Below are 26,537 nucleotides of genomic sequence, written 5' to 3' on the forward strand. Positions count from 1 at the left end.
TGTGTGTCCCATGTTGCCTGCAGCCCCGGTGGTTTGCCGGCTTATTAGCGGGTGCCCCAGCGCACTGAAAATCCGACGCCTGGTCAGACTCACCCGCGGGAGCTTGGCAGCGGTGGGATAGAGAGCCCCAGCTAGGCAAACAGACAGCGACAGGCAATTGATTTGAAACAAGACGATAAATCAGGGACAACAAAAAAGCAAGAAAAGAAAACTCACTGCAAACATGACCAAAAGCCCAACCACAGATATGACATTTCCCACCGCCGTCCTCCTCAGTCGTTCCTTGGCTGCGACATCCTGCCTCCAGCCAGCGCGCCACAAGGCGCTAGCTTCTGATGTAGACGCCGCCGTGGTGATGAATTGGCGGGGGTGCGCAGTAACCAGCACCCGTCCTCCAGTACCAGTTTCAACGACTTCAACGGCGCTAGACTGACTGTGCACTAGATTCCCTTCGTCCAGAGTGTTGTAGGCAGTATTGACTGATGTCAGGTCGTTCGATGGCAACGTCGCAGAAAAGCCCCAGGCTGTGAATTTCACCGAACCGGCCGGACCAGGGGCCTGCAAATTGCGGAGAGACTGCCCCAACAACTCGGGTCGAAGCGTCACTAGAACCAGGAAAAACAAGAGGTTGCTATCAAATGGCGCAGACGGGAATTGGTGATAATTGACGCAAGGCAATCACCGATTGGTATAACTCTGCCGGTCCGGGATTGTTTGGCGGGTAATATTTGGGTCCTGATATGGGGAACGGGCCGAAAGAAGTACAAGACAGTCAGTGTTGGACCGTCGTCGTTGCAGCTCGGCTTGGTGAGATTCGGGTTCAACGTCGTTGATGAATCGCTCGCGGGCGTGATCTCGGTGGGCTTGGCTGGTCTCAGGCGGTAGGCGGCTGTTGTCGTCTTGAGCTCAGTGAGCCATGATCGAACCTCCGTTTGTATCGTGCACAACGGTCCCTCCGAAGCTTCGATTCCTGCAACCGCCAAAGGGCCCGTGTCTTGACGGAAATTCGAGGCGGCAGCGTTGGAGGTTGACCGAGAGCAGCTGGTGTTTGTCATTTTTGAGCAGTGCTGGCTCTTTGGCACTAATTAATTCCTTTCCCTGGCTGACTTTGCCGGCTGGCAGGGGCGTCTCACCTCCACTTGCAAAAGTGTCAACGTGGTATCAATTTGTATAGTACGTAATGACTTATTGGCCGATACGTCGCAGGTAATGGTTGTTATAATGCTACTGGAGCTATGGATGCAAATGCTTTGCATGGAAACATCATGGCACCGTCTGACAAGTTGTATGGTACACGGGCATCGCATCGTTTTCCTTGCTCTATCAATGCCTGCGCTGTGTGGGGGAAGAGCTGGTCCCCCGCAAAATGCAGTGCGCTGTAACACGACACTCACCGTGTCAAGGGAGAGCCGCGATCGGCCCTTGTTCCGATGCTAGAGGTTTCTCTGAAGAAAATCAAACACAATTTAGGGGGTACAGAAACACTTCCCTCGTTGCGCGTCTATGCACCCGCCGCCAGCCATCATCAGCTGAGCCGAATATGATATCCCTACGATTTCAGGCTCCACGATCAATCGGAAGGTGATGACGACAGTATCGGATCCCGAGGCGAAGTACGAAAAAGGACGCCACATATGGATTTACGAAAAGCCACTCGTATCGACAAGCTGCGCCGATTACCAAATACAAGAAGCAGATACAAATACAGATCTATCTTCATTTACACAATGAAGCTCTAAATAAGTAACTACTGGTATGGCGGCATGCTCCACGCGGCACAGCTTCTCATGATAACGGACGAAGAGATTGTAACTAGTTCTCAGAATTGAAGAAGGTTCATGACCAACTTTCCAATTAGCTTCCCCTTACCATGAGTAGGCCAGGGTATCACTCTACACTTCACGTCATTAGTGGTCGAAGTCGTGACGGCTCGTACTCGCTGCCGGATAACTACAGCGCTGACCTCGGATACGCGCTAACTGGTCTCCATAGCAAAGGGAAGCTTACCGGCAAGCTCACACTAAGCTTCCTTATTCATTTTGATAACCGCAACCCGTTTCTATCACTGGTTAGGAAGCCGTATCGCGTGGAGCATGCGGCCAAGCAAATTGTTCATGTTGAACCAAGTTAATTGCAAGCAATACGCTTGAGTGTCACGTGCGTCGCTGACGGAAAGCGCCTGGCCTGCCATTTTAGAAACGAGGCTGAGCTGCAACACGACACCAACAGGGCAGAATCTCGTCCCCCATCGGCCAAGGCATGGTGGCTGGGCACAGCCCCGGGATCGAGGGCGTTGCTATTTATGAACGGGCCCAAGTGCGGCACAACGCGCCATATCGACAACGGTAGAGAGCGCACATGGCTTTCCTTGATGAACCTTGTTTTCAAGAGGCAGCCGCCGCAGGCCTTAGAATCGTCAACAGCTCTTGCTAGCGGCAACTTTGTTAACCACAAAGTGGCTTGCCAGCCACGGGCAACCACCGTTTCATACTTTGGCTGTGTGTTTGGGAAAGGTGCCCTTCCAAGTCACTGGGCGTAGGGCTGGGTTGTATCCAGTATATAACACGCGACGATGGTTTGCGTAACTACTCTTGGGTGACGTACTACGGAGTATGAGAGATTGCGAGAACGGCGAGACGCAGCAGCCAACGGCAATGAGACGGCCTTGGCGAGTAAGAGGTGTCAGGTTGAAGAGCGCTTCGTACTGGTAGCTTGAGGTAGAAGTAAACGGCTCAGGGATGTCGAAACAGTAATGCATTGATGCACATGTCTAATCCGTACGATGCGAGGTTTGACTGCGCCTCGTCTATTCGACGTGCGGTTGGAGGCAGGTCGGGCGGCACAGTGGCTGATGAGCGTGGCGTCGACGGGCTGAAGTCAGGCAAATTAGACTACCATCCTCGAGATTGCTAACTGTTGCGGGTACCAACTCAAAGAGGTGATTAAAAATAAAACAAAATCTGACATGATGGAGGCCCGGGAGCCAGTAACCAGGCACTTGAAATAGCACTTGGAAGAAGCGGCCTGTACTAAAAGGCCATGGTCGTTAATACTGCCCTGTGGGCATTTGTGATGTGGCCTGCTGGAAGAGGGAGCCAGTGTGGCATCGGCTCAGCCCCCTCGTATACCTGGGAAGGAAAGGCAGCTTGCCATTAGCACCTTTACACAGGTACTTGCCTCATCAGTCAAAGATACACTCAGTCACTGTACCACGTCGACATGCATCTTGGGTTCAGCTTGGCTTGGATTCCATATAGGTTACACTAGATGGCATGGTTTGGACCACGGTGACTGTCAATCTTAACTTGTATTTCTTCTTTTTCCATCTCATTTCCCAGGCCTTACTTGAAATCCCCTGCCATAAAATCTTCTCTATTCTTGACCCCGTTTCGTCATCCATCTTCGTTACTAGCTTCACGAGCTGCGCCTTGCCAGCCCACTCTGGTTCGCACGCCCAGGCCGACCGAGCCTGACGCAGCGAGCCGTCTCTCGCTGCTGCTGCTGCTGCTGCTGCTGCTGCTGCTTCTAACCAAAAAAAAAAAAAATACTGGTGCTTCTGTGCTTTGTTGCTCGGGCAAAAAAACCAAAGTTCCCCTCCTTCAGGTACCTCTCAAACGCCCGCTCACGCACGCCGCAACCTCCGCCCAAGAAAGCCAGCCAACCAACCAGCCTGCCAGCCCCTCGCCCGCATCCTGCGGCCTGCCTGCTTACGAGCTCACGGCTTTTCCTCTCCCACACACCCCCGTCTGGTTCATAGCTGTTTTTTTGCTCTCCCTCCCCTCCCACACCCGCTTTCCGCTTCTTCTTTTCTTCCCTCTTCCCCTCCTCTTGGTCTTCTCTTCTTCCTTATGAGCTCGATCAACTCTCGCCTGAAAAACTTCGGGTTCGGAAAGCGCAAATCCACCGCCAGCATCCAGACCGTCGACGGCGTTCCGCCCACCAATACCCCTCCTCCCGGCCAAATACCTCAAGCCAACGTCGCCGGCCTCGCTCCCCTCACCTCGTCCACCTCGACAACCTCGCTTCCAATGAACCATCCAGGGGCCGGCAACCGCCCGCCAAGCTATACCGCCAACTACCCGCAAAACCCTGCTGGTCAGCCTCTTGGTCGCACCAGTCCCCTCACCAACCAAGGTCCCAACCGCACCCCGCCCTCGCAAATGGTCAACGGCCCTCCTCCCATCAACACCGGCGCTCCCGTCGGATATCCCCCCAATATGGCTGGCATGGGCGGCGGCCCTCAAATGGGCCATCCTGGCGGCCCTGGCGGCCCTCCTCAGGGCTACCCTCCTCCAGCTGGATATCCTCCTGGCCCTCCTCCTCAGCCTTCCGGTCCCATGGCCCAACAGCAGTTTGGCCAGAACCGCGCCGAGGTCGAGGGCTCTAGCCAGAGCAAGGCACAGCTCATCGTCGGTATCGATTTCGTAAGTTCCTTCTCTACCCCGCCGCCACGATTCCGCCAAAGTCCGCCCTGAATATGCCCAACGCCAGCGCGCCAACTGACCGCTCCAACAGGGCACTACCTTTTCTGGTGTCGCATTCGCCTTTGCTACCAACAACGAAGCCAAGGAAGACATCATTACCGAATGGCCGGGTGCCGGTTCGTACACTAAGCAAAAGGTTTGTGGTCTTAGTCCCCTACGCTCGCCCTCTTCCTAACACCCTCATTCACCAGATCCCTACCGTGCTCTACTACGACCAGTACCAAAAGGTTGTTGGCTGGGGTCCCGATATTGCTGATGCCCTCGCCCCGACTGGCTACCCCAAGCCTGGAGTGCAAAAGGTTGAGTGGTTCAAGCTCCAACTTATGCTGAGCGGCAACACCTACATCGACCCCATCAACCTCCCTCCTCTGCCCCCGGGCAAGTCCGAGATCGATGTCGCCGCCGATTACCTCTTCAAGCTGCGCCAGGCCATGCGCGCAGCTCTGCAAAAAGCCCTTGGCGAAGTCTTCAATCGCGAAGAGCGCAATATCCGATACTACCTCACTGTCCCTGCCATTTGGAACGATGCTGGCAAGGCTGCTACGCGTGCTGCCGCCATCCAGGCTGGTTTCTTGCGCGACGAGAATGACAACCGTCTCACGCTTGTTTCTGAGCCTGAAGCCGCTGCTCTCTTCTGCTCCAAGACTGGCCTTTTGAACCTCAAGGTTCACGACGCCGTCCTGATCGTCGATTGCGGTGGTGGTACCGTCGATTTGATCGCCTACGAAGTCGAAGAGGAGAACCCCTTCACCGTCGCCGAGTGTACCGCCGGTTCTGGTGACTCTTGCGGATCCACTGCCCTAAACCGCAACTTCAGCAACATTTTGCGTACCAAGATTCGCAAGATGAAGCTTCCTGAGGGCTCCAAGACCGCTGGCCGTGTCTACGCCAAGTGCATCATGGACTTTGAAAACAGAATCAAGGCCGACTTCCGAAACAACGGTCAGAAGTGGGCCGTTGATGTCGGTATCGAGGCTGAGTTCCCCGAGGCCGGCATTGAGGAAGGCTACATGACCTTTACCAACGAGGAGATTCTGCAGTGCTTTGAGCCTGTTGTCAACCGTATTCTCGAGCTGGTTCGCAACCAGATCATTGCCATTCAGGCTCAAAACAGAACCCTCCAAAACATCTTGGTCGTTGGTGGTTTCGGTGCCTCTGAGTACCTCTTCCAGCAGATCAAGCTCCACGTTCCCCCTCAGTTCCAGTCCAAGGTTGTTCGTCCCATGGACTCGGTCGCCGCCATTGTCAAGGGTGCGGTCACTGCCGGCATCAGTGAGCGCATCATCACACACCGTATCGCCCGTCGCCACTACCTTATGGGTACTCTCCAGCCCTTCAAGGAGGGTTACCACCCAGAGGCGTACCGCGTGCCCTCTCTCGACGGCAAGGACCGCTGCAAGTTTACTCGCCAAATCTTCGTCCAAAGAGGCCAAAAGGTCAAGAATGGCGAGACTGTCAAGGTCTCCTTCTTCAGACAGGTCGCACCGGGCGCCACCCTCCTGTATGAGGATGTGCTCTACGCTTGCGACGAGGACCAGTGCCCGGAATACACCAAGGATCCTCGTAAGTCAGATGCAGACATGCTCCGAATAATTACTAACAGCTACCAGGTATCAAGGAAGTCGTCACGCTCACATCCGACTTGTCGCGCAAGAACCTTGAAAAGGACTTTGAGCGCATGGACACACCACAAGGCACCTTTTACCGAGTCTACTTTGATATCTACCTTACTCTGGATGGTTCCGAGTTCAGCACCGAACTCGTTTGCCAGGGCGAGGTCATGGGTCGCTGCCGTGCCCGCTTCAGGTAGAGGGCTAATGACACACGGATGGGGGCACCTCTTGAGCTGTGAGAGGCACGAAAAAGTACGGAGAGCATTGATACCTAACAGCGCCTGAATTATATAGCAGAGGAAGTATTGGATGTTTTTGGAAGCACGTGTCGGGGCTGCATGTAAGCACGTTGCAGCGGCTTGCTGCTCTATTAGGCCGAAAGATTTTTGCATGTTGCACGCCTTGGTGGATTTGACAGAAGCTGCAACCATGGAGTGGTTCTTATTATTATTTATGAATGGTGATGATATTTCCTTCATCTTTATTTTCCATAGAAAATGGACATATTTTGGCTAACGCTTGGACGCCGAATTTGAGTTGTGTGTTTGTTGTATTTGGGGGCAGTCGTAACAGCAACCTGACCTCCTTCCCCCAGGCAGGCAGCCGAGATTGTATACAGCCTACCGATCCTGCCTTGCCAGCGACTTTGTACCTACACTACAGTCTGTTTGTTGCTTGGTTCTGACTTTCATGTCTGATGTCATCAATCTATTCCTATTCAACCTCGGTGCATTCGAATCATCCAACCTCAATCTGCTCATCTACGCACGGTGACGATCATCCTCTATCACCAATCCGCCACACTACCTCATTCTTTCAATATACTTTGCAGATACCTCTACAAATCTGTTCGCCGCACAAAGTACACTCTACTCTGGGCTTGGAGATTAGACTGCCACCGCCGGGCTCTTCTACCTTGACCATCCTCGACTGTCCCTCCCTCCTTCGGCCTTCCCCGAGCACAAGGCATACATATACCAGTAGCAGATCCCGAAAATCTCCGACGGCTTCGAAACAGTTTACTGCGATAGACTCTTGATATGTGCAAGTAATGGAGACAGAGTCGCCGCGGTTGATTCAAAGCTTGGAGCGCTTTTGCCTCACCAGCTGGTAGACATGCCTCAACCATCTCACCGGTGCGACTGGTCTGCATACACGCCCAGTCGCTTTCTTCTTCGACTCGGCATCCTCCTATACATTCTCCAGTGTATAGGCGCAAGAACAAACCACTCCTACCTTGAAAACTGGCAAGCGAGATTCATTGAGCAAACTCCACGACGTGATACTACCCGACGAGGCCCGCCTAAGACTAGCGATGACAGAGTCCCGCTAGTCATCACCAACAGATGCGATACGACCATATGGCCGGGTACAGCAACACAGGCTGGGCTAGGGCCGGGAACTGGCGGGTTCGAGCTGCAGCCAGGCGAAAGCAAGAACTTGACAGTGGGTTCCAACTGGCAGGGAAGAGTCTGGGGACGGACAAATTGCACTGTCAATGGTGATTCTTGCGCTTGTCAAACGGGGGACTGCTTTGCCAAGCTAGACTGCCAGTTCAGTGTAGGTTGATCTCACCAGAGCTCAGTACATTGCGCTCTGCTGACCAGCATAGGGCGCCGTACCGGCAACTCTTGTAGAGTTTAACCTCGCAGGTGGTGTGAATGGAATGCAAACATTTTACGACATTTCACTGGTTGACGGTTACAACCTGCCAGTCGGCATCGAGCACCTTCCGTCTGAAAACACATCTTTCGTTCCTCCAAACCTCACCAACTCGGCCTGTGTCGCAACAGCGGGCTGGCTGTACGATGCTTCACGCTCAGGTACCTATTACTCTAACGAAACGTATCCTATACCCCTAGAGAGGAACGAGACGAATGATATGCTGTCAAAGTGGTGTCCGTGGCGCAACCTGGCATTCCCGCCTCAGAGGCCCAGCGACGGCATCTACCCCTATCCAGACGACAACATTCAAAGACCTTCGTTTTCGCCATGCAAGAGTGCTTGTGCCACAACGGGGAGTGACAAGGACTGTTGCATTGGCAAGTACCACGATCCGAACATTTGCAAGCCGTCCATATACAGCGAAAACGTCAAGGCTATGTGCCCCGACGCGTACAGCTTTGCCTTTGACGATCGCAGCTCGACATTCATTGTGCCCAAAGGTGGTGGCTGGAAGATTATCTGGTGTCCGGCTGGACGCTCAACAGATATCCTAAACCAGCTGGCGGCACAGATGTACGAGCTGGCGAGTGGGGGCAAGCTGTCAGAGCTGTCAATTAGGAGGCTTGGTAATGCTTCCTTTGTAAACGAAAACAAGCAGTCCGTTGACGAGACGTCTTCTAGAGAGAGAGCGCGCAGCTCGCTGTTTATTCTAACTGCTGCCTTGGGGGTTGTCTTGGCTATGTCCTAGTTACCACAAATAACAAATTGTGTCGTTGAATTGAAATGTGCAAAGTTGTGTATGGCTTGATCTACATGGTACTAAATGTAAAGACTTGACTCATGATTCGTATCCATGGTCCTTGCTACCCATGGCCTGCTTGTATTTTACCAGAGACGCTCCCACAATCCCATCTATTTTCTCTTCTCCTCGCCCCGCTACCTCTGAGCCGTCTCTCGTTTCCTCCTCTCCCACTCCGCGCGGTCCTCATCATCACTACCACTAAACTCGGCGTCCTCATCCACCGGCAGTCCCGGCGCCGCCTGTCCCGGCGGCGGCGGTGCCTGTCCCGGCGGCGGGGGCGGCGGGGGCACCGCAGCCGGCGCTGCCGCCGACACGCCGGCCACTTCGACAAAATCGCCCGCGTTCTGCGCCGCGTACTGGTGCCCGTCGATCAGCGCGCGCAGCTCCGCGTTGGCCGGGTCCACGAGCTGCGCGGGCGTCAGCCCGGCCCTGTTGCGCCTTCGCGGGTCCGAGCCGGCCTCGAGCATCATGCCGACGAGCGCGGCGCCGAACTCGCGCTGGGCGGGCGGTTCGCCGTTGAGCCAGCGGACGGCGGCGTGCAGCGGGGTGTCGCCGTCGCGGGGGCGGACGGGGTCGCACTCGAAGTCGGGCTGGTCGAGGAGGAGGTCGATGATCTCGTCTGTTTTTTCTACCCTGTCAGTGGGAAGGCGCGGTGAAGAAGAAGAGGGGGGGGGGGGGCGGGCTTGCAGGGTGGTTGCCGAGGACGGTGGTGGTGCGGTTGAGGAGCGCGGTGATCTCGGCGTCGGGTCGGCCAGCGAGGACTTCGGTGAGGAGGTCGGTGTTGTTGCGTCGGCAGGCCTCGATGAGGAGCTCCTGTGGTGAGGCGCCCTGGTGGTAGGGGGGAAAAAAGAGGTTCGTCAGTATAGGATTCGGATAGCGTGTTGAGAGAAGCTTCGTCTCACCTCGTGCTCTTCGTTTGCCATGGTCGCGCGGGGCACTTGGGGAACGTCGGCGCTTGTGAGGGGTTCTGTGTCTATATGATGCGTCTATCGCCTCTATTTTGCTTTGGTGTATACAGTCAAACGAGTATCAACCTCTCCGGCCAGGCAGATGCGAACGCGGGCGGTTAACGTGCTGGTTGATGCGGCGACGTTTTGACGCTACGCCAGCTCGGCCCCTCGTTTTGTGGCGCAGGACGGCAAGCAGCGGGGCGCAGGTTGTGGTTGGTGGTGTGGTCAAGTTGGCCGCCTGAAGCTTGCGTCTGGCGCTGATTTTTCCGTAGTTATTATCGAAAATGTCGTAAGGGGCAGGGCAGAAGAATCTTTCTTGCTTCAATTGGCAAAGATCGGTGTCTAGATTGAATAGAGTGTGGCTGATGAGTGGCCACGGGGCAGGACTGCGACCTGAAACCGGGCTTACACCAGGACGTCGCGGCATGAATGGTTTGCTCACGGCGCACGCGAGGAGAGAGGTTATTTTTATCTTGATATTTATCCAATATTTTGATTGAAGACAATTTTTGGGACAGATTATTCATTTCAATAACCCTAGTTCTTTTCATGCAAAGAGCTGCAACTTACCTCCAATCAAAGGACTGCAACACAGTATAGCATGATAGACAACACATGAACAGAAATGCTTCTTTCTTTCTCACAGAGACAATTTTGCTATAATAAATAATGAATAATATATTTATTATGCATCATGTAGATGACTCCATGTAGCAAAGTAATCGCATGTTGGCTTGCTGTCAACGAATGGTGGGGCGCGGGCCAAATCGTCACCAACCCCACCATTATCTCAAAAATTAATTCAAGACGCAACTTTTTTGGCCGCCAGCTTGCGCAAACGCTCTCCACGACTAGATATCCTGCGATAACACAGCCGCTGCTGCATTCGACATCGGTCTCACACCAAGCGATCGCCGCTCTCCTCCCAAGCCGTGACTCATCCACCCACAGTCACGCCGTCGGCGACGCCGCCATCATGCTTCTCTGTACCATCCCCCAAGGCCAAGCCCTCTCTCTCTCTCTCTGCGTCAGCTTCTCCTCCTCTAACATCCCCTTCCCATAGTCTGCCCGCACTGCGCCAACATCCTCACCGTGTCGCGCACCAACCAGGGCACCAACCGCCTCGAGTGCCGCACCTGTCCGTTCGAGCACACCATCACCGAGCCCGTCTTCTCGCGGCGCATCTACGAACGCAAGGAGAAGGAGGACGTCTTTGGCGGGCCGGGCGCCTGGGACAATGCCCAAAAGGCTCGCGTCCAGTGCCCTGCCGAGACCTGCGACGGCCTCGAGGCCGCCTTCTACCAGGTCCAGATCCGCAGCGCCGACGAGCCGATGACGAGCTTCTACAAGTGCATGGTGTGTGGGCATCGGTGGCGGGAGAATTAGGGAATCCGGGGCTGCCCGTCCGCGTTTCTCTCTTGTGTTTTCGTTGTCTTTGATATAGTATCGGTGTCTAGGTCGGCATTGCATGGGTTGGCGTTACAAATAGCACTCGCATAGGATTTGACGTTCTCTGCCAAGGTTTCAAATATGCTTCTTTCTTGGTCCCTGTCCCGTTGGATTTTATACAAATATTTCCAAATCCTAATATACAGATAATCGTAGCTTCGTCATTCACCCTTCCCGCTTGCTCAGGCCCCCTCCCGGTGCCACTGCACCGCGCTCCGCATGCCCTCCTCCACCAGCCGCTGCACCAGGTCTGGGCTCATGATATCCTGTCGGAAGCGCTCCTGTTGGAGCAGCTCGAGATGGCGAAGCGTTGGCCCCGGGTACGTCAAGTACTTGAGGTACGGCGGGCGGCTCCAGTACTGCAGGTAGGCGAGGTAGGCGACGAACGCCGGCTGCGTCAGCAGCTTCTGCGCCGCGAGGTGGTTGAGATAGAGGGGGTTCGCGAGAGACTGGACAAACTACATGGAAGTTTGCTGTCAGCTTGTTGTCGGGATTGGGCCTCGGGAGGGGTTGGTGAGATGGGACAGGGTTGGCTTACCTCGAGCTCGATTTCGAATCGCGAGTAGCCGCCGTAGCGCGGCTCGCTGGACTCGGGCGGCGCGGGCGGCGGGGACGAAGTCATGTGCACGTCGCTCGACTCTGCCGCCATGGCGTCTAGTTCTTTCGACAGATGTGGCCGGCGCGAGGTGCGGTGCGGCCTCAAATGCTCGATCGCGGTTTGTTGGTGCTAGGTCTTGGTTTGACGAGGCAGCACCGTTTGTTGGCCCCGCCCTACAACAGTGGGTGTCACGTCACTGTCTGGCTATGTTTGCGCGCTCTCGACTCGTTGGGTAGAATCACGCACGATCGTGGGAGAGAAAAGTTAATAATTTTGGCAAAGATTCAAATTCTATAAGCAAGGGGATCGAAGCTGTAACCAATTCATCTTGGATCTGCCTCTTGTTCGTGGATTTTTTGCAATGTGCGCCGCAGCCGTCTCAGCCTCGTACCCTGTACCCTCCAAGCAACAGCATGTGGAAGGCATTGGCAACGCCACGAAGGCGAAGAAAGTTCGTCTGCCCTGGAAGACGATGGGGCTTTCTGTATTGTTGCAAAATCCGCATGCGAATTGCCTCCAATTCATACATGAAGAAGCCACGCCCGCCAGCCTGTCCTTAAAAAAGGGTAACGCTACCTGGGTGTGAATAACTAACAGAACAACATATGAAGAAAAGTGCGGGAAGGACAGACAGAAGAATACAACAAATACAACCAAGTAGAATACCGCAGCAATATGAGAGAGGACAATTAAAGAAGAAAAGAAAGAAAATCGCAAGGCATATGACTTCAACCATCCGTCGTTCAATTCACGTACTCCAGCCCCCACGGTCACGCCGTGTTAGACATGCCCAACGCTGTCTTATAACCGTCCAGGCACCAGCGCAACATTGTCTCCTTCCTCCCACCTTTATCCTTATCCACCATCTCACACACCCGTCTTGCCGCTGGTTATCATGGCACGAATCAAGACACGCATCCTCATCCTGTCCGACACTCACGGGCACAGCCCCGAGACCACCGCGGCCCGCGACGCCCTCACTGCTGAGAGCGACTTCGTCGTCGCCACGACCGGCTACCGCGCGCCGCTGCCCGCAGCCGACGTCGCCCTGCACTGCGGCGACCTCACCACACACAGCACGCCGAGCGAGCTGCGCCGCACCCTGGACATGCTACGCCGCCTGCGCGCGCCGCTCAAGGTCGTCATCCCCGGCAACCACGACCGGCTCCTCGACGCGGCCTTCTGGAGCCACGACACCGGCGCGGGATACAAGGACCCCGAATACCGCACGGAAGCGCTGGAGATGATTGAGGAGGCCAAGGAGGACGGCGTCGTGTACCTGGGCGGGGAGAGCGCGCACGAGCTGCTGCTCCCCAACGGCGCGCTGCTCCGCCTTCTCGCCAGCCCGTGGACGCCCGCCTTTGGCGTCTGGGGCTTCCAGTACGAGCCCGCCGACGGCCACGCCTTCTTCTCCGGCCCGCTGCCCCGCGGCGGCGTCGTCGACGTCGTCATGACACACGGCCCGCCGCGCGGCGTGCTCGACCTCGCCGGCTTCTCGCTCCCGCAGTACGGCTACGCCCCGGAGCACGCCGGCTGCCCGGAACTGCGCGCCGCGGTGGCGCGCGTCCGCCCGCGCGTGCACTGCTTCGGACACATTCACGAAGCGTGGGGTGCGCACCTCGTCCGGTGGAAGAAGAAGAAGTCGACGACAAAACCGGATGACATCAATGGACGGCAGGGGCAGGAGACGGAGGAGGAGGGGGGGTTTGCGGCGGAGCGAAGCATCGTCAAGCTGAGCGAGGTCAAGCCCATGACGTGGTTGGATCCCCCGGCCACGGAGGCGCAGATAGCGCAGCTGTTGGACTGGAGCGCGCAGATGGGCGTGCGCGTCGACTGGGAGGAGGAGGTTAAACCCCTGGACGTGGACGGGGAACGAGACGGAGAGCACACGCTGTTTGTGAACGCGGCGATTCAAGGGTACAGGCAGGAACCGTCGCAGTTGCCGTTTATTGTCGACATGGAGTTGGACGAGGCGCCTTCAAATACTTGATGCAACTAGTGCTGCAAGATGGGATGAGATTAGTCTTATTCAAAGTGTACATATGTAGTGCTTCTCTCGTTAAAGTTGTGACTACTAGCGTTGGCTTCATCTTATCTCGCCAGCCACCAGATGCTAGCTGTGACAGATCGGGGCTCAGGATGCACGCCAAGACGATGCTGCAGACATGCTCAAGACTCTTTACAAGTAAGTACACTGACATGGCCGAAGGTAATAGTGTTGGGAGCATAGTCATACATTGATATGATTGCATTAATTAACGTAGCGGCCGGCTTAGGGCCAACTTTTACACATGGTAGGCCATAGGCCATTCTCGTATCCACCATCCGTCGATTCCCACGTACATTTGTGAACTCCCAGATTTGATCCACGTATTAAAGGGAGTTCCACACACACCTTTCCGTCTACACACCCGCCATGCAGGCCTGACCAGTCTATACAAGGAACTGCGCGAGACGCTTACAGAGCAAAGACGGCAGCAGCAAGGGCAGCGAGGGCACCAGCAACGGGGCCGGCGGCACCGCTGGAGCCGGGGGCGGAGGTGGTGGTCTGGGCGCCCGAGGTGGTGGCGGTGCCAGAGCCGGAGCGGGTGCTGCTGGTGGCGTGGCTGGTGGAGGTGCCGTTGCCGGGCAGAGCGGTGCTGCGGCCAGTGGAGGCGGTGGTCGCGGGAGGGACGACGCCAGTGCCGGTGATGGTAGCGCTGGTGGTGGTGGGAGCGGCGGTACCCGAGGTCGAGCCGGAGCCGGTAGAGGAGGCCGAGCCAGAAGCAGAGGAGCTGCCGCAGAGCTGATTGGCGAGGCCTTGGGCCTTGGCAATATCGGCGGCGTCGCACTTCGAATCAATGCAGGGCTTGGACGCCGATTCGAGCTGGTCCTTCTTGCCACAGAGACACGACAAGTCGGTGAGGGAGCAGCCGGTCGAGGCCACGGCCGTAGTGAGGCAGCCAAGCTGTGGAAGCACTGTTGTTAGTCGGGGCTCGCAAGTTTGGTTGGTACGCGAGTTGCACATACAGCACACGAAGGGATCTGGGAGATGTCAAGCTGAGCGGCAGCAAGACCGGCGGCAGCAAGGACAATGGAAAACTTCATCTTGATGGATTGATGGTGTAGGTAGAGGAGAAAGAAAAGTTGACTTGGATCGAAGCAAGACTGAGATCTGGAGATAGGTGTGTGGATGAGGGAGGACAGAGGCGGGGGTGAAGGGATAGGAGGGAAGCTGGGCCTTTTAAAGTCTGGGAGAGGTGCAGGAGGTTGACCAGGGGGAGAAGATATTTTTGTTTTCTGCTGGGCAGCTTGTTGCTGGGAACGACGAGTACCGTTGACTACGTACCAGTAAAGCGACGGGAGGATTACCAGAACAGACAAGAGACGTGGAGCTTTCCTGCCAGGTGGGTGTGGAGATGGTGTGGAGATCTCGGTGGAGAGGGAGCAGGCAGTGGGTACCTAGGTACAAGGTACTTTTCTAAACAGCTGGGGGGAGAATGCAGCAACAGGCTCGCGGATCAATGTTGTGGTGTGTGGTTGGCCTTCGAGGACAGAAGGCAATTGGGAACTGAAGGAGGAGGAAAAAAAAGCTTGAAAAATTCACTTGCCGCCGAGATGGAAAATATTGTGGCGGTGGTGCAGCTCGCATAATCTTTTGGCGGCTGGCACCAAGTGCGCTGTCGCCGCCCAGGTACGCGTGGCGTTGCCGCGTTTGGTGCTGAAAGAGCCTCGTCTCCAGGCCATCACTTGGGTCCAGCGGTACATGCAATGGTCCAAAGGGAACGAACTCTCAAGCGCAAAAGGTACCTGATCAACTGGATGTACCACGTCCCTTCGGCCGACGCAACAGTAACAAAGCCAACTTTTGTTGGCCTAGTTTTAACCTACAGGTTATACCCAAGGGCAGCTCAAACGACCGAGGCGCCATTCCCATTGGCGCGCCGAGGCTTGGTCTCGACTTATCGGCTTCCCCTCGAAACTCTGGAAGCCAGCCAGGATTGACTTTTTCTTGGATCTTCTCTCTCTTCCCCATAGTGACGCCAGCAAAGCCAGCCACACAGCCGCTGCTTTACCTAACAAAGTATCCTAAGCAAACCAGGCCAAGCGCTTGGCCTTTCTGCGGCCTTGGTCTGGCGATGGGGTTGGGGTTGGCGATGACCCGACACCCCAGCTGGAAACAGCTGCTGCAAAGACTGGGGGCGTGTCACCGGTGGGGGGTGAGAGACAGCGGCGAGAACTGCACAGAGCCGCACGGCTGCTAACGGCCCAGCCAACGCTCAAAAACGCCCAATGGCCTGGTAGTGGCCGCTCCCTCCTTGTCCGCTTGCATTGTCGATTCAATTTTGCACCCTCTCGCAAATCGAAAACTTTTCTCGGCAGAGTTTCAGGCAGTGGCATTGTTGACCACCTTGTTTTTGCAGCAGTGGCGAGAAGCCAGTGGAGTCTTCTCGCCTCAATATGGGGGAGCAAGAGCTTGGCCCCCACTTGGCAGCTCCTTTAGCAGGAGCTTGTTTTCTTTTCCATCTGCCAAGTTTCGATTCTGCTACGGGGTTACATGGGGAAGGGAGGAGGCAAGGAGCAATACTTTTAGCTCTGTCTAGGGAACGGCAGAAAAAGGAAATAAGCTGTTGCTGGCAAGAGACAGAAAAAAGACAATGAAATGAATTGACTCGGATTTCTGTCGTTGGCCGGAATCAATAATCATGTCGCCCCCCGTAACGACCCTCGTTGCCCTGCCATGCGTTCTGCGACAGTGGGGTTAGACCCCGATTCTAGACCAGTCAACAATTCCCAGGTACGACAAGTGAAAGTGGTGACAGCGTCACGCAGGGTTGCATTACGTTGAAATGTACAGATTAGAACCAGAGCGCTCTTCAACAAGCGTGGGGAAGCTGGTTGAAGTTGTTGATTTCCTCCCAGTCATCTTCAATTTGAATTGATCCAAATCCCATCATTTCCTTCTTGGCGCTGGAAATAACTCATGGCTTGCCAGCCTTCAGGGGCTGTGCAACGGCTTGGTACAGGTAGTACATCAGTACTGTGTTCTGCAGCTGCCCGGCCGGACAAACCGTCGGCCCGCTCTGTGTGCCTTGCCCATCATGCTTCAGCATCCAGTCTTTTTTTCTATTAATATCTTGGACCTCTGGTTGCGTCGCCCTCCACCACGTCCACGGGTCCTGCTCAGCCCCCCAGCGAGCGCCTGCTTCCCTTGTCCTTGTTACAAAGATGTTTGCGTGTACATGGTCGCTCGTAAAGGCGCCCACTGACCTTCCTTGCAGGCTGACTGGACAGGATTCCCATGACATCCCAACAACGTTCCATCCCATTGTCGATTTTGGCTGCAAGCGCGTGCATCGCCCGTATTCATCCCACCATCCCAGCATCTTTTGTTTCAGACAACGGAAATGTCGCTGCACCCGGCAACCACACCAGCGAACCGTCCCTAACTACCACTACACCACGCAAGACAAACCACCACCACGACTGCGTAGCGCCCGACGCTTCAGCGCTAGCGCACTGTAGATCAATGCGACCGGCCAGACTGTCACAATGCGGCCGTCACACCAGCTTGACAGCCCGGCGCTGTAGCTCAACAACCACATCAGACCAGCCTTCTTGGCCCAGCCAGCCATTAACCTCACAAGCCGAGGCAGAAAACTATTTTCTACCAATCGACCCCTGGATTACGTGTACGTCAGGTTCAATCAGTGCTTTCCTTTCTCCTTCTTTCCCGCCTGTACCCAACGTTGCTTCTCGCTGCTATTGTACCACGACGTACCAACTTAGGAGTCTACATGCCGCTCAGTGCTATTGCTGGCTGTGCGAGCTTCTTGCCGAAGCACATGCTCCATCGCATAACTTTTGAATACGAGGTCGCTTTCCAAAATAGACGCAAGGGTTCGCGTCGTCCCTTTGCAGTAAATCCTAGTCAATCAACTCGCCAGCACATCTGCAAGCCAGCGTACGAAGCACACGAAATCTCGGATCTGTGATATGCACACATCACTGGTCCTCGACAGCTGATGGCCATCTCGTCCTCCATTTCACAATAGTCACGTTAGTCAAACGCGACACACCCTTGAGTGTGCAGTCCGTGATGATCGACAAGCTTGAAACTTGGCTCCAGTCTTTGACAGGACAGTCCCGTCCGCCCTGGCCGCGTACTTTGACTTCTGGCCAAGGACTTGAATGAATAAGGGTTGCGATTTAATTCAATTTAACTGAGATTTAATTTCGTCCCAAGGTCTTTTGTTACAAATACATAGAAAGCGCAAAAATGCGCTGATCTTGGTTTGAGGTGAGACGCTGAGTGGCTCCGCTTGCCGAACCCCTCACAAACCGGGGTCAGAAGCTGGAGATTGCCAATTTGCTTCCTGGCATCAGTCAATATCGCTGTAGGATTATGCGCCTCTTCACCCCGCGTATGCGAACTGTCAACTCGATGGCATCTGTCTGCACAGTGAACCCCGAAGCTCTTTGTCTCGGAGCTCTCGCGATGCTTCCCTTTCTCCGTTTGTCGTTTGTCGTTTGTCGAGCCAACCTTGCTTCCATCATCTGCGGCTGAAGCCCTGGCACCGTAGCTGAAATAAATCCCATATTAATATGGATTTGCGAGCTACAGCTGAAGCCATGGGTCACCAAATAGGCAAGTAGGCACAGCCGAGGACAAAATGGCAAGTATGCTTAAAGTTGTTTATATCCGGGCTGTCTATCCATTTCCGTGCCCGCTGACTATCTTTATAGAAACCTCGCGAGAAGCTCGTGCTAGATAACCTACCGATATGAGGCTCCTCAACGCGTCTACCCTCGCCCTCGAGGAGTTCTTCGGCAGCGCCGTCCCCGAGTACGCTATCCTCTCGCACCGCTGGCTCGACGGTGAAGTCTCCCTCCAGGACCTGCAAGCCGGCCGGGCCGCCTCCAAGGCCGGCTACGCCAAGATCCAGAAGTGCTGTGCGCAAACCCTGCGCGATGGCCTTGCCTACGCCTGGGTTGACACGTGCTGCATCGACAAGACGTCATCAGCCGAGCTCTCCGAGGCCCTCAACTCCATGTACGCCTGGTACCGCGACGCCGCCCTCTGCTACGCCTTCCTGTCCGACGTACCCGACGCCGCCGCCGTACCCGCCGCGTTCGAGGCCAGCGCCTGGTTCACGCGCGGCTGGACGCTCCAGGAGCTCCTCGCCCCCGCGCACGTCGTCTTCTACGATGCCGCGTGGGAGGAGCTAGGCACCCGCGACGCCGAGCCCCTCACCGAGCGCATCGCACTCGCCACCCGCATCGATGCCGACGTGCTCCGCGGCGAGGCAGCTGTCACCGACCGCAGTGTCGCGCAGCGCATGGCCTGGGCTGCCAGCCGCGTCACCACGCGCCCCGAGGACCGCGCCTACAGCCTGCTCGGTCTCTTTGGGGTCAGCATGCCCACGCTCTACGGCGAGGGCGGCGCGCGCGCGTTCCGCCGCCTACAGGAGGAGATCATGAAGGATTCCGACGACCAGTCGCTGTTTGCGTGGGACGCCGGTGATGGCGGGGCTCCGGACGAGCGCAGGACCGGCCTGCTCGCGCACTCGCCCGCCGACTTTGCGGGGTGCGCCGACGTCGTCGTCGCCCGCCAGCGCTGGAACCACCAGCCGTACAGCGTGACGAACCGTGGCCTCGCGCTCGAGATGCCCGTCGTGCCGTGGGGCCCGGAGACGTTCCTGGCCGCGCTGGACTGTGAGAACTACGGCAGCGCTCAGGATCCCCGTGTCGGTATCTACCTGCGCATGCTGCCGGAGGAGGGACAGTACGCGCGCGTGCGTCTCGACAACGAGAACGACGACGACGCTGGCCGGGAAAGTCGCGCGCTGCAGGGGTTCCCGCGGGGCCTGACGCAGACTGTCAAGTACCGCAAGATATACGTCCGCCAGACGGACCCCGAGCCGGCGCGGCCGAGGACGAGGCGGACAGCACCAGGCACGTCTTCCCCGACCGCAGCCAGTAGCAGCAGCAACACGACGACCGTCGCCGTCCACGCCAAGACCACCAGCAGCGCTGTCCCTGCCCCCAAGGCCCCCCTGGCTCCCAAGGAGGTATACGGCTTCTACATCCGCAAGCTGCCCGTGCGCGTCGTCACCGTGCCCGACCCCGCCGACCCGGACTACCCGCTGTCCGAGGTGTACCTGGCGCCCGGCGGCCGCGCGTGGGACGACTCGGCGCGCGTGGTGACGCTCCCGCCCGGCGGCGGCGGCACCGTCGCCGCGCTGTGGGTGCGCACCAAGACGCGCAGCTACGCGCTCAAGGTCGGCTTCGACGCCGACTTCAACCCGGTCGCGCAGTACGGTGGCATGCTGTCGAGCCCCGGCGTGCGGCCCCCGATCGCGCCCAACTCGCCCGAGGCCATCCTGCACCCGTCGTGGATGACGGTGCCGCGGAGCGACTACCTCTTCCGCGGGGACCGCCGCGCCGGCGGGCTCCGCCTGGAGGACTTTCCGTGGCGCGTACGCATCACCCACGAAGTGGTGCTGAGGGAGAAGATGTGGGTGCTGGACATTGAGGACATGGATTAGTTGTGACCGTGATTCAGTAAGAGAAGACGGCTAGCGTAGACGAACTGATGGATGAATTACTATCTATTATCGTATCTGCAGTAGTCGTGGTGCATCGTGATTACAGCCAGTGTACAGAGTTTCGTCCGAGACAGGCGCAGCATCGCCCTCAGTCCCATCGAGGCCTGCTCATGATGATGGGCCTGGCCGGGTCCCACGGGCCGCGAATCTCATTCTTGTACTTTTGCAGACCAATCAGCCACCAGCTGCACCCTCCCGCCGCCAGCGCCGCGATCAGCAAGCTAACCACCATGCCGACCAGGCCCCTCCTCCACGGCCACGGCGCCCCGTCGTCGCCCCCGTCGCCCAGCACCATGCCGACGCCGAGCCCCGCGCCGAGCACCAGCAGCACCGTCAGCAGCACGTGGTACCGCCACGCGCGGTGTCGCACGTGCCGCCGGAAGACGGGGAACAGGCCAAACACCTGGATGCTGAAGAGGGTGAGCGAGAAGACCTGGGTGGTGTCGGGCAGGCGGCTGGCGAGCACGGTGGAGGCCATGAGGGCGGCGTTGGTGGAGAGGGAGGCCGGGAACTGGGAGCCGCCGCCGGCGGCGACGCCCGCGCCGGCGACGGGGACGCCGCCCGAGTAGTCGAAGAAGAAGATGTTGATGGCGAGCAGCCAAAAGGACATGGCCCAGATGCTGTCGCTCGAGGTGGAGCGCGTGAGCGACTTGAGGATCGGGCTGAGGCCGAGGAGCGTCGAGTAGATGAGCACGGCCGACTTGATGGTGCCGAGGCGCTGCATGAGCCGGCTCTCCTCGCCGGGGAGCACGGTTGGGTAGGCGAACTCGACACGGCGGACCTCGGAGCCGGCGGAGCTGCGTGGAGGGAGCGACGGGCGCTGCTGCTTTGACTCGACGGCCTGGTCGCCACCAGTAGTCGTACTGGTGACGTCTGCGGCGGATGTGGCGCGGCTGATGCTGGCCGGCGGCGGCGACACGGCACCGAGGGTCAGGTTCGTTGCGGAGCTAGCAGCGGACGACCCAGCCGTGGACGGAGGCGGTATGGGTAGTACGGGCCGCCGCAAGCTACCAGCGCGCGTCCTACGGCGGGCAATCGGGCCTGCGGGAAGTGTAGCAGCAGCAGCAGCAGCAGCCGCAGTGGTGGTAGAACCGGAGCCAGCACCAGACGGTGAGGCTGCTGCTGCCGCGGCGGCTGTCGACCCATTTAGCAACAGCAGCTGCTCGACCTCAAGGTCCTCCTCCTCGGCGACCCAGCGCTCCCAGAGGATCCAGCCGAGAAAGGTGCCGACGGAGCTCCAGCTGACGACGGCGACGGGCGAGACGCGCGAGTGGAAGATGGCGACGAAGCTGACGACGAAGATGATGACGGAGCAGACGTGCTGCAGGATGACGGTCGAGTCGGCGACGAGCGGCCAAAAGTCGTACGGCTTGAGGCGGGGGTTGCGCTGGAGGTTCTCGAGAAAGGTGGCCTGATCGGTGTAGTTATCGGGGTCTTTTTTATCATCGTCGCATTAGCATATTTGACTTGAGTTCCTCCTTTGCCTGACTAGAGGCGCGCGTGTGTGCATGTATGTGGACAAACGTACATGATTGCTTCACCCACATGAGCTTCTTCCACGTTCGCTTGCGTCGACGGCTGCCGCTGCGCTCGCCGTTGAGTCGTCGCATGCGCATGGCAGAGTCGGCCGCGCCGTCGACACCGCCGCCGCTGGTTCCGCCGCCGCCCTCATACCGCCGCGGGGGCGAGACGCACGCGTCGTTGGGGGAGAGGTGGGAGCGATGATGATGATGGCTGCTTAGCGGCGGGAAGGGGATCTCGTCGTCTGTAGGCGACGGCATGATCGCGGGCTGCCCCTCGGGCAGTTCCCTTTGGCCAGGTCCCGAGCGATGTACGTTTCTGTCTTCGCAACCGTGTATTTGATAAACGGGGTCGTTCGAGTATGCGGCACCGAGCACGGTTGCGTTGTCGTCCAGGGGGTTGCGCGAGGAGGGGGGAGGAGAGGTGGGAACGGCGTGGCTCGGCGCGCGGTCCGTGGACGATCGGGACAGAAAGTGCGGTTTCAAAGTATCACTGTCGGTTACTCGAGCCGACTAGAAAAGTTGATGCCAAGATGGTATGGAATTCAGCCCCAGACAAGTCGTCACCGTGGTTCTAGATTCGGCACTGGCGAGGTGATGGCGCAACCAAAATAAAATAGTGGAGAGCTTCACGGGTCGCACTACTGGAACTGCGCTGTTGGTGCAAGCCTTGGCGATCTGCTGCGGCGAAGAGTTGCATAAGACGGTTCTATTAATATTTACGGAAATTGTTTGCCTGAGTCATGGAGAAGAGCAAGCATAAACTTAGATAGTAGCTGGTACTAGTTACGTATTGCAAAATAATCACAAGACTCCCGCGCCACTTGGCGTGATAGGCGGCAGTCCGGTCTGTATAGGGCCGTGGATGGCTTATACGAAATCAACTCTAGCCACCTTGAAACAAGAGTCTCCTGTCTCTCCTGTTGAATCTACCTAGCTAAGAAATGTAAATATCCCTTGTTTCTCTTATTTATGCATCGCCTCTTTCTCAGTCCAGATTTAATACATTCGTCGCACAACTTGGCTGCCTTGCCTGCCTCCTCAAGTACAAACCATCGAAAAGCCTCCCAAGACACAACACGCCCGGATATACATACTGTGTGTACTTTTTATCATCGCAAACTCCAAGCCCAGGGTCTGGCCCTATTAGGCTTTTTCAAAGATCGTCTATACATCAAAACGCTACTGGGAACAGCACTACTGGAGAAAGTTGGCCGCCAAAACCCAATCCCAGAAGTCCTGTCAAGTGGCAGAATTTTGATCTAAATGCCAAAAAACTTTGTTTCCAAGCGAGTGTAAGAAACAGACATTTCCCTGGCTCCTGCTTCCAAGTTTGGGATTGAAAAGTGAGCGTCCTCAACTTCATCTGAGCCAGGAAGAACCAACATCGACAACCCAACACGGACACCTTCACCCCCGTCTCTCCCACCACATGAGACCCTTTGCCCTCTTTGCCGCCTTCGCCGCCGGGGCGATGGGACTTCCCGCACAAATTTTCTTGAACCCCGGAATTCCAGCCAGCAGCCGGAAGCTGGTTCGTCCCCACGGCTACTCATCCATGTATGCCAAGGTGCACCCTGTCGACGAGCACATCCTCGTCTACAACTGCACAGAGCTGGCGCCCGGCGGAAGTCTCAAGTGCCATGAGACCAGACTAGACACTACATTATCTGACCTCCTCGAGACTGCGGGAGGGCCCACCGATTCGCTGCTGCAGACGGCGTTGGTCTTTGCGATCGCCTGGCTGTGCGCATATCTGGTCATCGACTTGGCCCTATTGTAAGTTGGCCCGCCTGATAGCGGTGCTTCTCGCGTATCATTTTATGCTGACCGTATATTTTACAGCTACGTCTACGGGAAAGAAGCAACCAGCGAGAAGGAAGTCGTAATTACATTGCGCAACGGTCGAGTCCCCGATGGAGATCACAAGACGAATGAGGACGTATAGGGCCAACGTCACACGGGAAATCACGCACGGAGAACAAGACTCTTTAATTTTCCCCTCTTTAAGGTTTTCTTTTCAAAGGAAGAATTAGTTGGGATATTTCTAGGAACTGGGTATTGGCGACGGCGGCATTCAAGGATGGTAATGGAGGGCGACAACTCTGCAGGACTAGATGGCAGATTATCGACAAATCAACGTTGATGATCTATTGCCCTTACTTCCTCTGTTTTCTTCACGTGCATAGTTGACTGCAGTCTTGCTTCCGAATACTTGGTGATAGGAGGAAGGTAGAGCCAACTTGGAGAGTAAGCAAGGCAAGAGCACTGCAAATGGGAGGTCTGGGAAACCAATCCATCCATCCGGAAGCATGTTCAACTTGCTACATTTTTCTAACGTGTCATACATTAAAGATCAATATCCATCCGGAAGCACATTCAACTTGCTACATTTTCTCAACCACGCCATACACTAATCGTCGATATCTCTGGCAGCGTACGGCAAAAAGAAAATGCCAGGTCGTCCCATCGGCAGCCTCATACTTCCTCTCCACCTGCAGAGACTGATAGCCAACGGCGGGGTTAGTCTCCCCGATTCGGATGGCGATCGGAAACATTTCAGCGACTCACCCGTCTGGGATTCCAGGGAACATGGTGCCACAGTCCAGGACCATCTTCGTTGGCATCCTGACTGCCTGCTGTCACGGAACACCCTTATTTTCATAGGTTTTTCTCGACACCTGACTCTGGACATGTGGCGGCGTTGGCGTGGTGCAATCTACGCCTCGGACGTCTGGAATCCCCATCATCCCGGCAGGTCCGCGCGGACTATGATGTAGCTTATCACCGATTTTGCGGTGTATGTCAAGGGGGAGATCGAAAGGAGGGTTAACGCAGGGACGCAGGCCGACCAGGAGGCCGCCCTCGACCACTGGTCGCAGGAGTACACGGCCCCATGGGGCGTCCGACAAGACTTGCAAGACGTTTTTCTAGCGCATACGAAGGAACTCAAGATGCGCACCTTGGGGGACCTCGCATATCAGCTCAGGGAGTTCATGGAGTTGCGCTGGCGCAAACTGGAGGCGGCCTGGTGGCGGTCGCTGGCGCATGAGGTGGCCTTGCTTGAGAATTTGGCGGAGCTCAACCCGTGGGACGAAGAAGCGATTGCGAGGTGGGAGGACTTGCGGACAATACATCAGGTCTTCGGTCCGAAGCCGAATCCGTCCGGGGCCGAAGCCGTGGAGTGATTTGCGAATCTCGCCGTCAGCTGTCCCTCTACGAGACATGTCATGTCGATAGCGAAAGTGCATAAAAGCCAGCGTATAATGAATTGATATTTCTCTTTTGAAGTGAGACTGTTTGACCAAGTCGCCGTCTATATGTGTTTACATCCTTAGTGAGTAGCGGACTCGCCGCGTTTAAATATAGCCCTTGAGGATGGCGGCCTCGGCATTCAGGATGGACGAGCCAGCAGCTCCAATGACGGCTATTTTTGTTCCGAAAGGTTAGTATGCGTAGTTTCCACGTCCGGCGTCCAATTTGACAACTTACTGTTGTGGCTCAGCGCGACGAACTTGATGTCAAAGAGGCCGCTCTCGTCCTCGCGCACGCGGCCGACGCTGACCGAGTACCCGTTGCCGAGGTCCCTGTCCAGCCGGGGCTGCGGGCGGTCCGCCTCGTCGAACACGACGATCGGCGGCTCCGGTGCCGATGGGCACCCGAGCGCCTGCGCCTCGCACCTGTACCCGCGCAGCGCCTCCTTCACCTGCTCCGCCGACGGTGCCGGGCGCCTCTCAAACGCCAAGCTGACGCACGCCGTGTGGCCGTCGAGCACGGGCACGCGGTTGCACGCGGCCGACACGCGCAGCCCCTGCTGCTCGACGAACGCCGTCTTGGCATCGTCTAGGCCGCCGAGGATCTTGCGGGCCTCGGACTCAAGCTTGTCCTCCTCGCCGGCGATGTAGGGCACGACGTTGTCGAGCACGTCCATGGAGGAGACGCCCGGGTAGCCGGCGCCGGAGACGGCCTGCATGGTGACGATGCTGACGGTGGCGATGGGGCCGAACGCGGCCTGCAGCGCGGCGAAGGGGATGACGAGCCCGATGACGGCGCAGTTGGAGTTGCACACGAGGAAGCCGCGCTGGAGGTTGTGCGTGGCGCGCTGGTGCGGGATCAGGTCGAGGTGCGGCAGGTTGACGGTCGGCACGACGAGCGGCACGAGCGGGTCGCGGCGGTAGTTTTTGGCGTTGGAGAAGACGGGGATCTCGGCCTTGAGGAATTGCATCTCTGGGGTAGCATCAGTCAGACAAACTGCATATATATTAAAGACGGGGCGGGGGCGAAGGGGGACGGACCAATGTCGCCGGCCACGTCAGAGTCGAGGCCGGAAAAGACGACGTCGCAGTCGGCAAACTCGGAGGCCCGGCACTCGCGAACCACCATGTCACCGGTGGCCGCGCTCATCGGCGAGGCTTGCTTCCAGCGGACTGCGTCCCGGTAGGGCTTGCCGGCGGAGCGCGAGGACGCGCCCACGGCGTGCAGCACCAGTGAGGGGTGGCGCGCGAGGAGCAGGATGAAGCGCTGGCCGACGGAGCCGGTGGCGCCGAGGACGCCTGTTCGATGAAACCGGACGGGTGTTAGCAATCTCGGACTTTTGCAGTTATCCTTTTGCCATTGAGGCCGGGGGTGAGGTGCCTGGCCAGCATGGCACGAGGCGACATGGGTTTTGTCCGGAGGGGTATCGGAGCTCGGTCGAGGGAATGGGACGTACCGCACTTCTTGGGGGGTAGTGATGTGGCCATTGGGACGAGAAGAGACTGGCGGAGTGTCGTGTATCGATTCGATAGTGGAGGAATAGGCAGAATGTAAAAGTGAAACAGCGCAAGGATATATATGTCCCTCGTAAAATATTTCGGCAAGACTCATGA

General features: G+C 57.0%; 10 protein-coding genes across 10 annotated transcripts; 5 read left to right on the forward strand and 5 right to left on the reverse strand.

Annotated features, from left to right (window-relative positions):
* Positions 1–3,848: 3,848 nt before the first annotated feature.
* Positions 3,849–6,294, forward strand: ISF_01235 (Heat shock protein Hsp70; the record flags this gene model as incomplete). The annotated part of the gene is made up of 4 exons (XM_018844842.1): positions 3,849–4,424; positions 4,516–4,620; positions 4,676–6,047; positions 6,095–6,294. 4 exons carry the CDS (start codon positions 3,849–3,851, stop codon positions 6,292–6,294), a joined length of 2,253 nt encoding a protein of 750 aa, XP_018707608.1.
* Positions 6,295–8,698: 2,404 nt separating this feature from the next.
* On the reverse strand, positions 8,699–9,487 carry ISF_01236 (ankyrin repeat domain containing protein; the record flags this gene model as incomplete). Its single annotated transcript, XM_018844843.1, has 3 exons — positions 8,699–9,178; positions 9,270–9,392; positions 9,467–9,487. 3 exons carry the CDS (start codon positions 9,485–9,487, stop codon positions 8,699–8,701), a joined length of 624 nt encoding a protein of 207 aa, XP_018707609.1.
* Positions 9,488–10,490: 1,003 nt separating this feature from the next.
* Positions 10,491–10,900, forward strand: ISF_01237 (DNA-directed RNA polymerases III 12.5 kDa polypeptide; the record flags this gene model as incomplete). The annotated part of the gene is made up of 2 exons (XM_018844844.1): positions 10,491–10,500; positions 10,578–10,900. The coding sequence occupies 2 exons, from the start codon at positions 10,491–10,493 to the stop codon at positions 10,898–10,900; spliced, it is 333 nt and encodes a 110-aa protein (XP_018707610.1).
* Positions 10,901–11,145: 245 nt separating this feature from the next.
* On the reverse strand, positions 11,146–11,612 carry ISF_01238 (mediator of RNA polymerase II transcription subunit 31; the record flags this gene model as incomplete). The annotated part of the gene is made up of 2 exons (XM_018844845.1): positions 11,146–11,421; positions 11,502–11,612. 2 exons carry the CDS (start codon positions 11,610–11,612, stop codon positions 11,146–11,148), a joined length of 387 nt encoding a protein of 128 aa, XP_018707611.1.
* An 844-nt stretch (positions 11,613–12,456) lies between these two features.
* Positions 12,457–13,551, forward strand: ISF_01239 (Metallophosphoesterase; the record flags this gene model as incomplete). Its single annotated transcript, XM_018844846.1, has 1 exon — positions 12,457–13,551. One exon carries the CDS (start codon positions 12,457–12,459, stop codon positions 13,549–13,551), a length of 1,095 nt encoding a protein of 364 aa, XP_018707612.1.
* A 468-nt stretch (positions 13,552–14,019) lies between these two features.
* ISF_01240 (Extracellular membrane protein, 8-cysteine region, CFEM) lies at positions 14,020–14,648 on the reverse strand (the record flags this gene model as incomplete). The annotated part of the gene is made up of 2 exons (XM_018844847.1): positions 14,020–14,508; positions 14,571–14,648. The coding sequence occupies 2 exons, from the start codon at positions 14,646–14,648 to the stop codon at positions 14,020–14,022; spliced, it is 567 nt and encodes a 188-aa protein (XP_018707613.1).
* A 3,677-nt stretch (positions 14,649–18,325) lies between these two features.
* Positions 18,326–20,089, forward strand: ISF_01241 (Heterokaryon incompatibility; the record flags this gene model as incomplete). Its single annotated transcript, XM_018844848.1, has 1 exon — positions 18,326–20,089. The coding sequence occupies one exon, from the start codon at positions 18,326–18,328 to the stop codon at positions 20,087–20,089; it is 1,764 nt and encodes a 587-aa protein (XP_018707614.1).
* A 148-nt stretch (positions 20,090–20,237) lies between these two features.
* On the reverse strand, positions 20,238–21,930 carry ISF_01242 (phosphatidylinositol:UDP-GlcNAc transferase PIG-C; the record flags this gene model as incomplete). Its single annotated transcript, XM_018844849.1, has 2 exons — positions 20,238–21,583; positions 21,678–21,930. 2 exons carry the CDS (start codon positions 21,928–21,930, stop codon positions 20,238–20,240), a joined length of 1,599 nt encoding a protein of 532 aa, XP_018707615.1.
* A 1,171-nt stretch (positions 21,931–23,101) lies between these two features.
* On the forward strand, positions 23,102–23,617 carry ISF_01243 (hypothetical protein; the record flags this gene model as incomplete). Its single annotated transcript, XM_018844850.1, has 2 exons — positions 23,102–23,448; positions 23,515–23,617. 2 exons carry the CDS (start codon positions 23,102–23,104, stop codon positions 23,615–23,617), a joined length of 450 nt encoding a protein of 149 aa, XP_018707616.1.
* Positions 23,618–25,028: 1,411 nt separating this feature from the next.
* ISF_01244 (aspartate semialdehyde dehydrogenase) lies at positions 25,029–26,411 on the reverse strand (the record flags this gene model as incomplete). Its single annotated transcript, XM_018844851.1, has 4 exons — positions 25,029–25,096; positions 25,162–25,896; positions 25,965–26,222; positions 26,381–26,411. 4 exons carry the CDS (start codon positions 26,409–26,411, stop codon positions 25,029–25,031), a joined length of 1,092 nt encoding a protein of 363 aa, XP_018707617.1.
* Between the last annotated feature and the right edge of the window lie 126 nt (positions 26,412–26,537).

The sequence above is a fragment of the Cordyceps fumosorosea genome (assembly GCF_001636725.1).
Source record: "Cordyceps fumosorosea ARSEF 2679 chromosome Unknown scaffold_2, whole genome shotgun sequence".
Lineage (NCBI taxonomy): Eukaryota > Fungi > Ascomycota > Sordariomycetes > Hypocreales > Cordycipitaceae > Cordyceps > Cordyceps fumosorosea.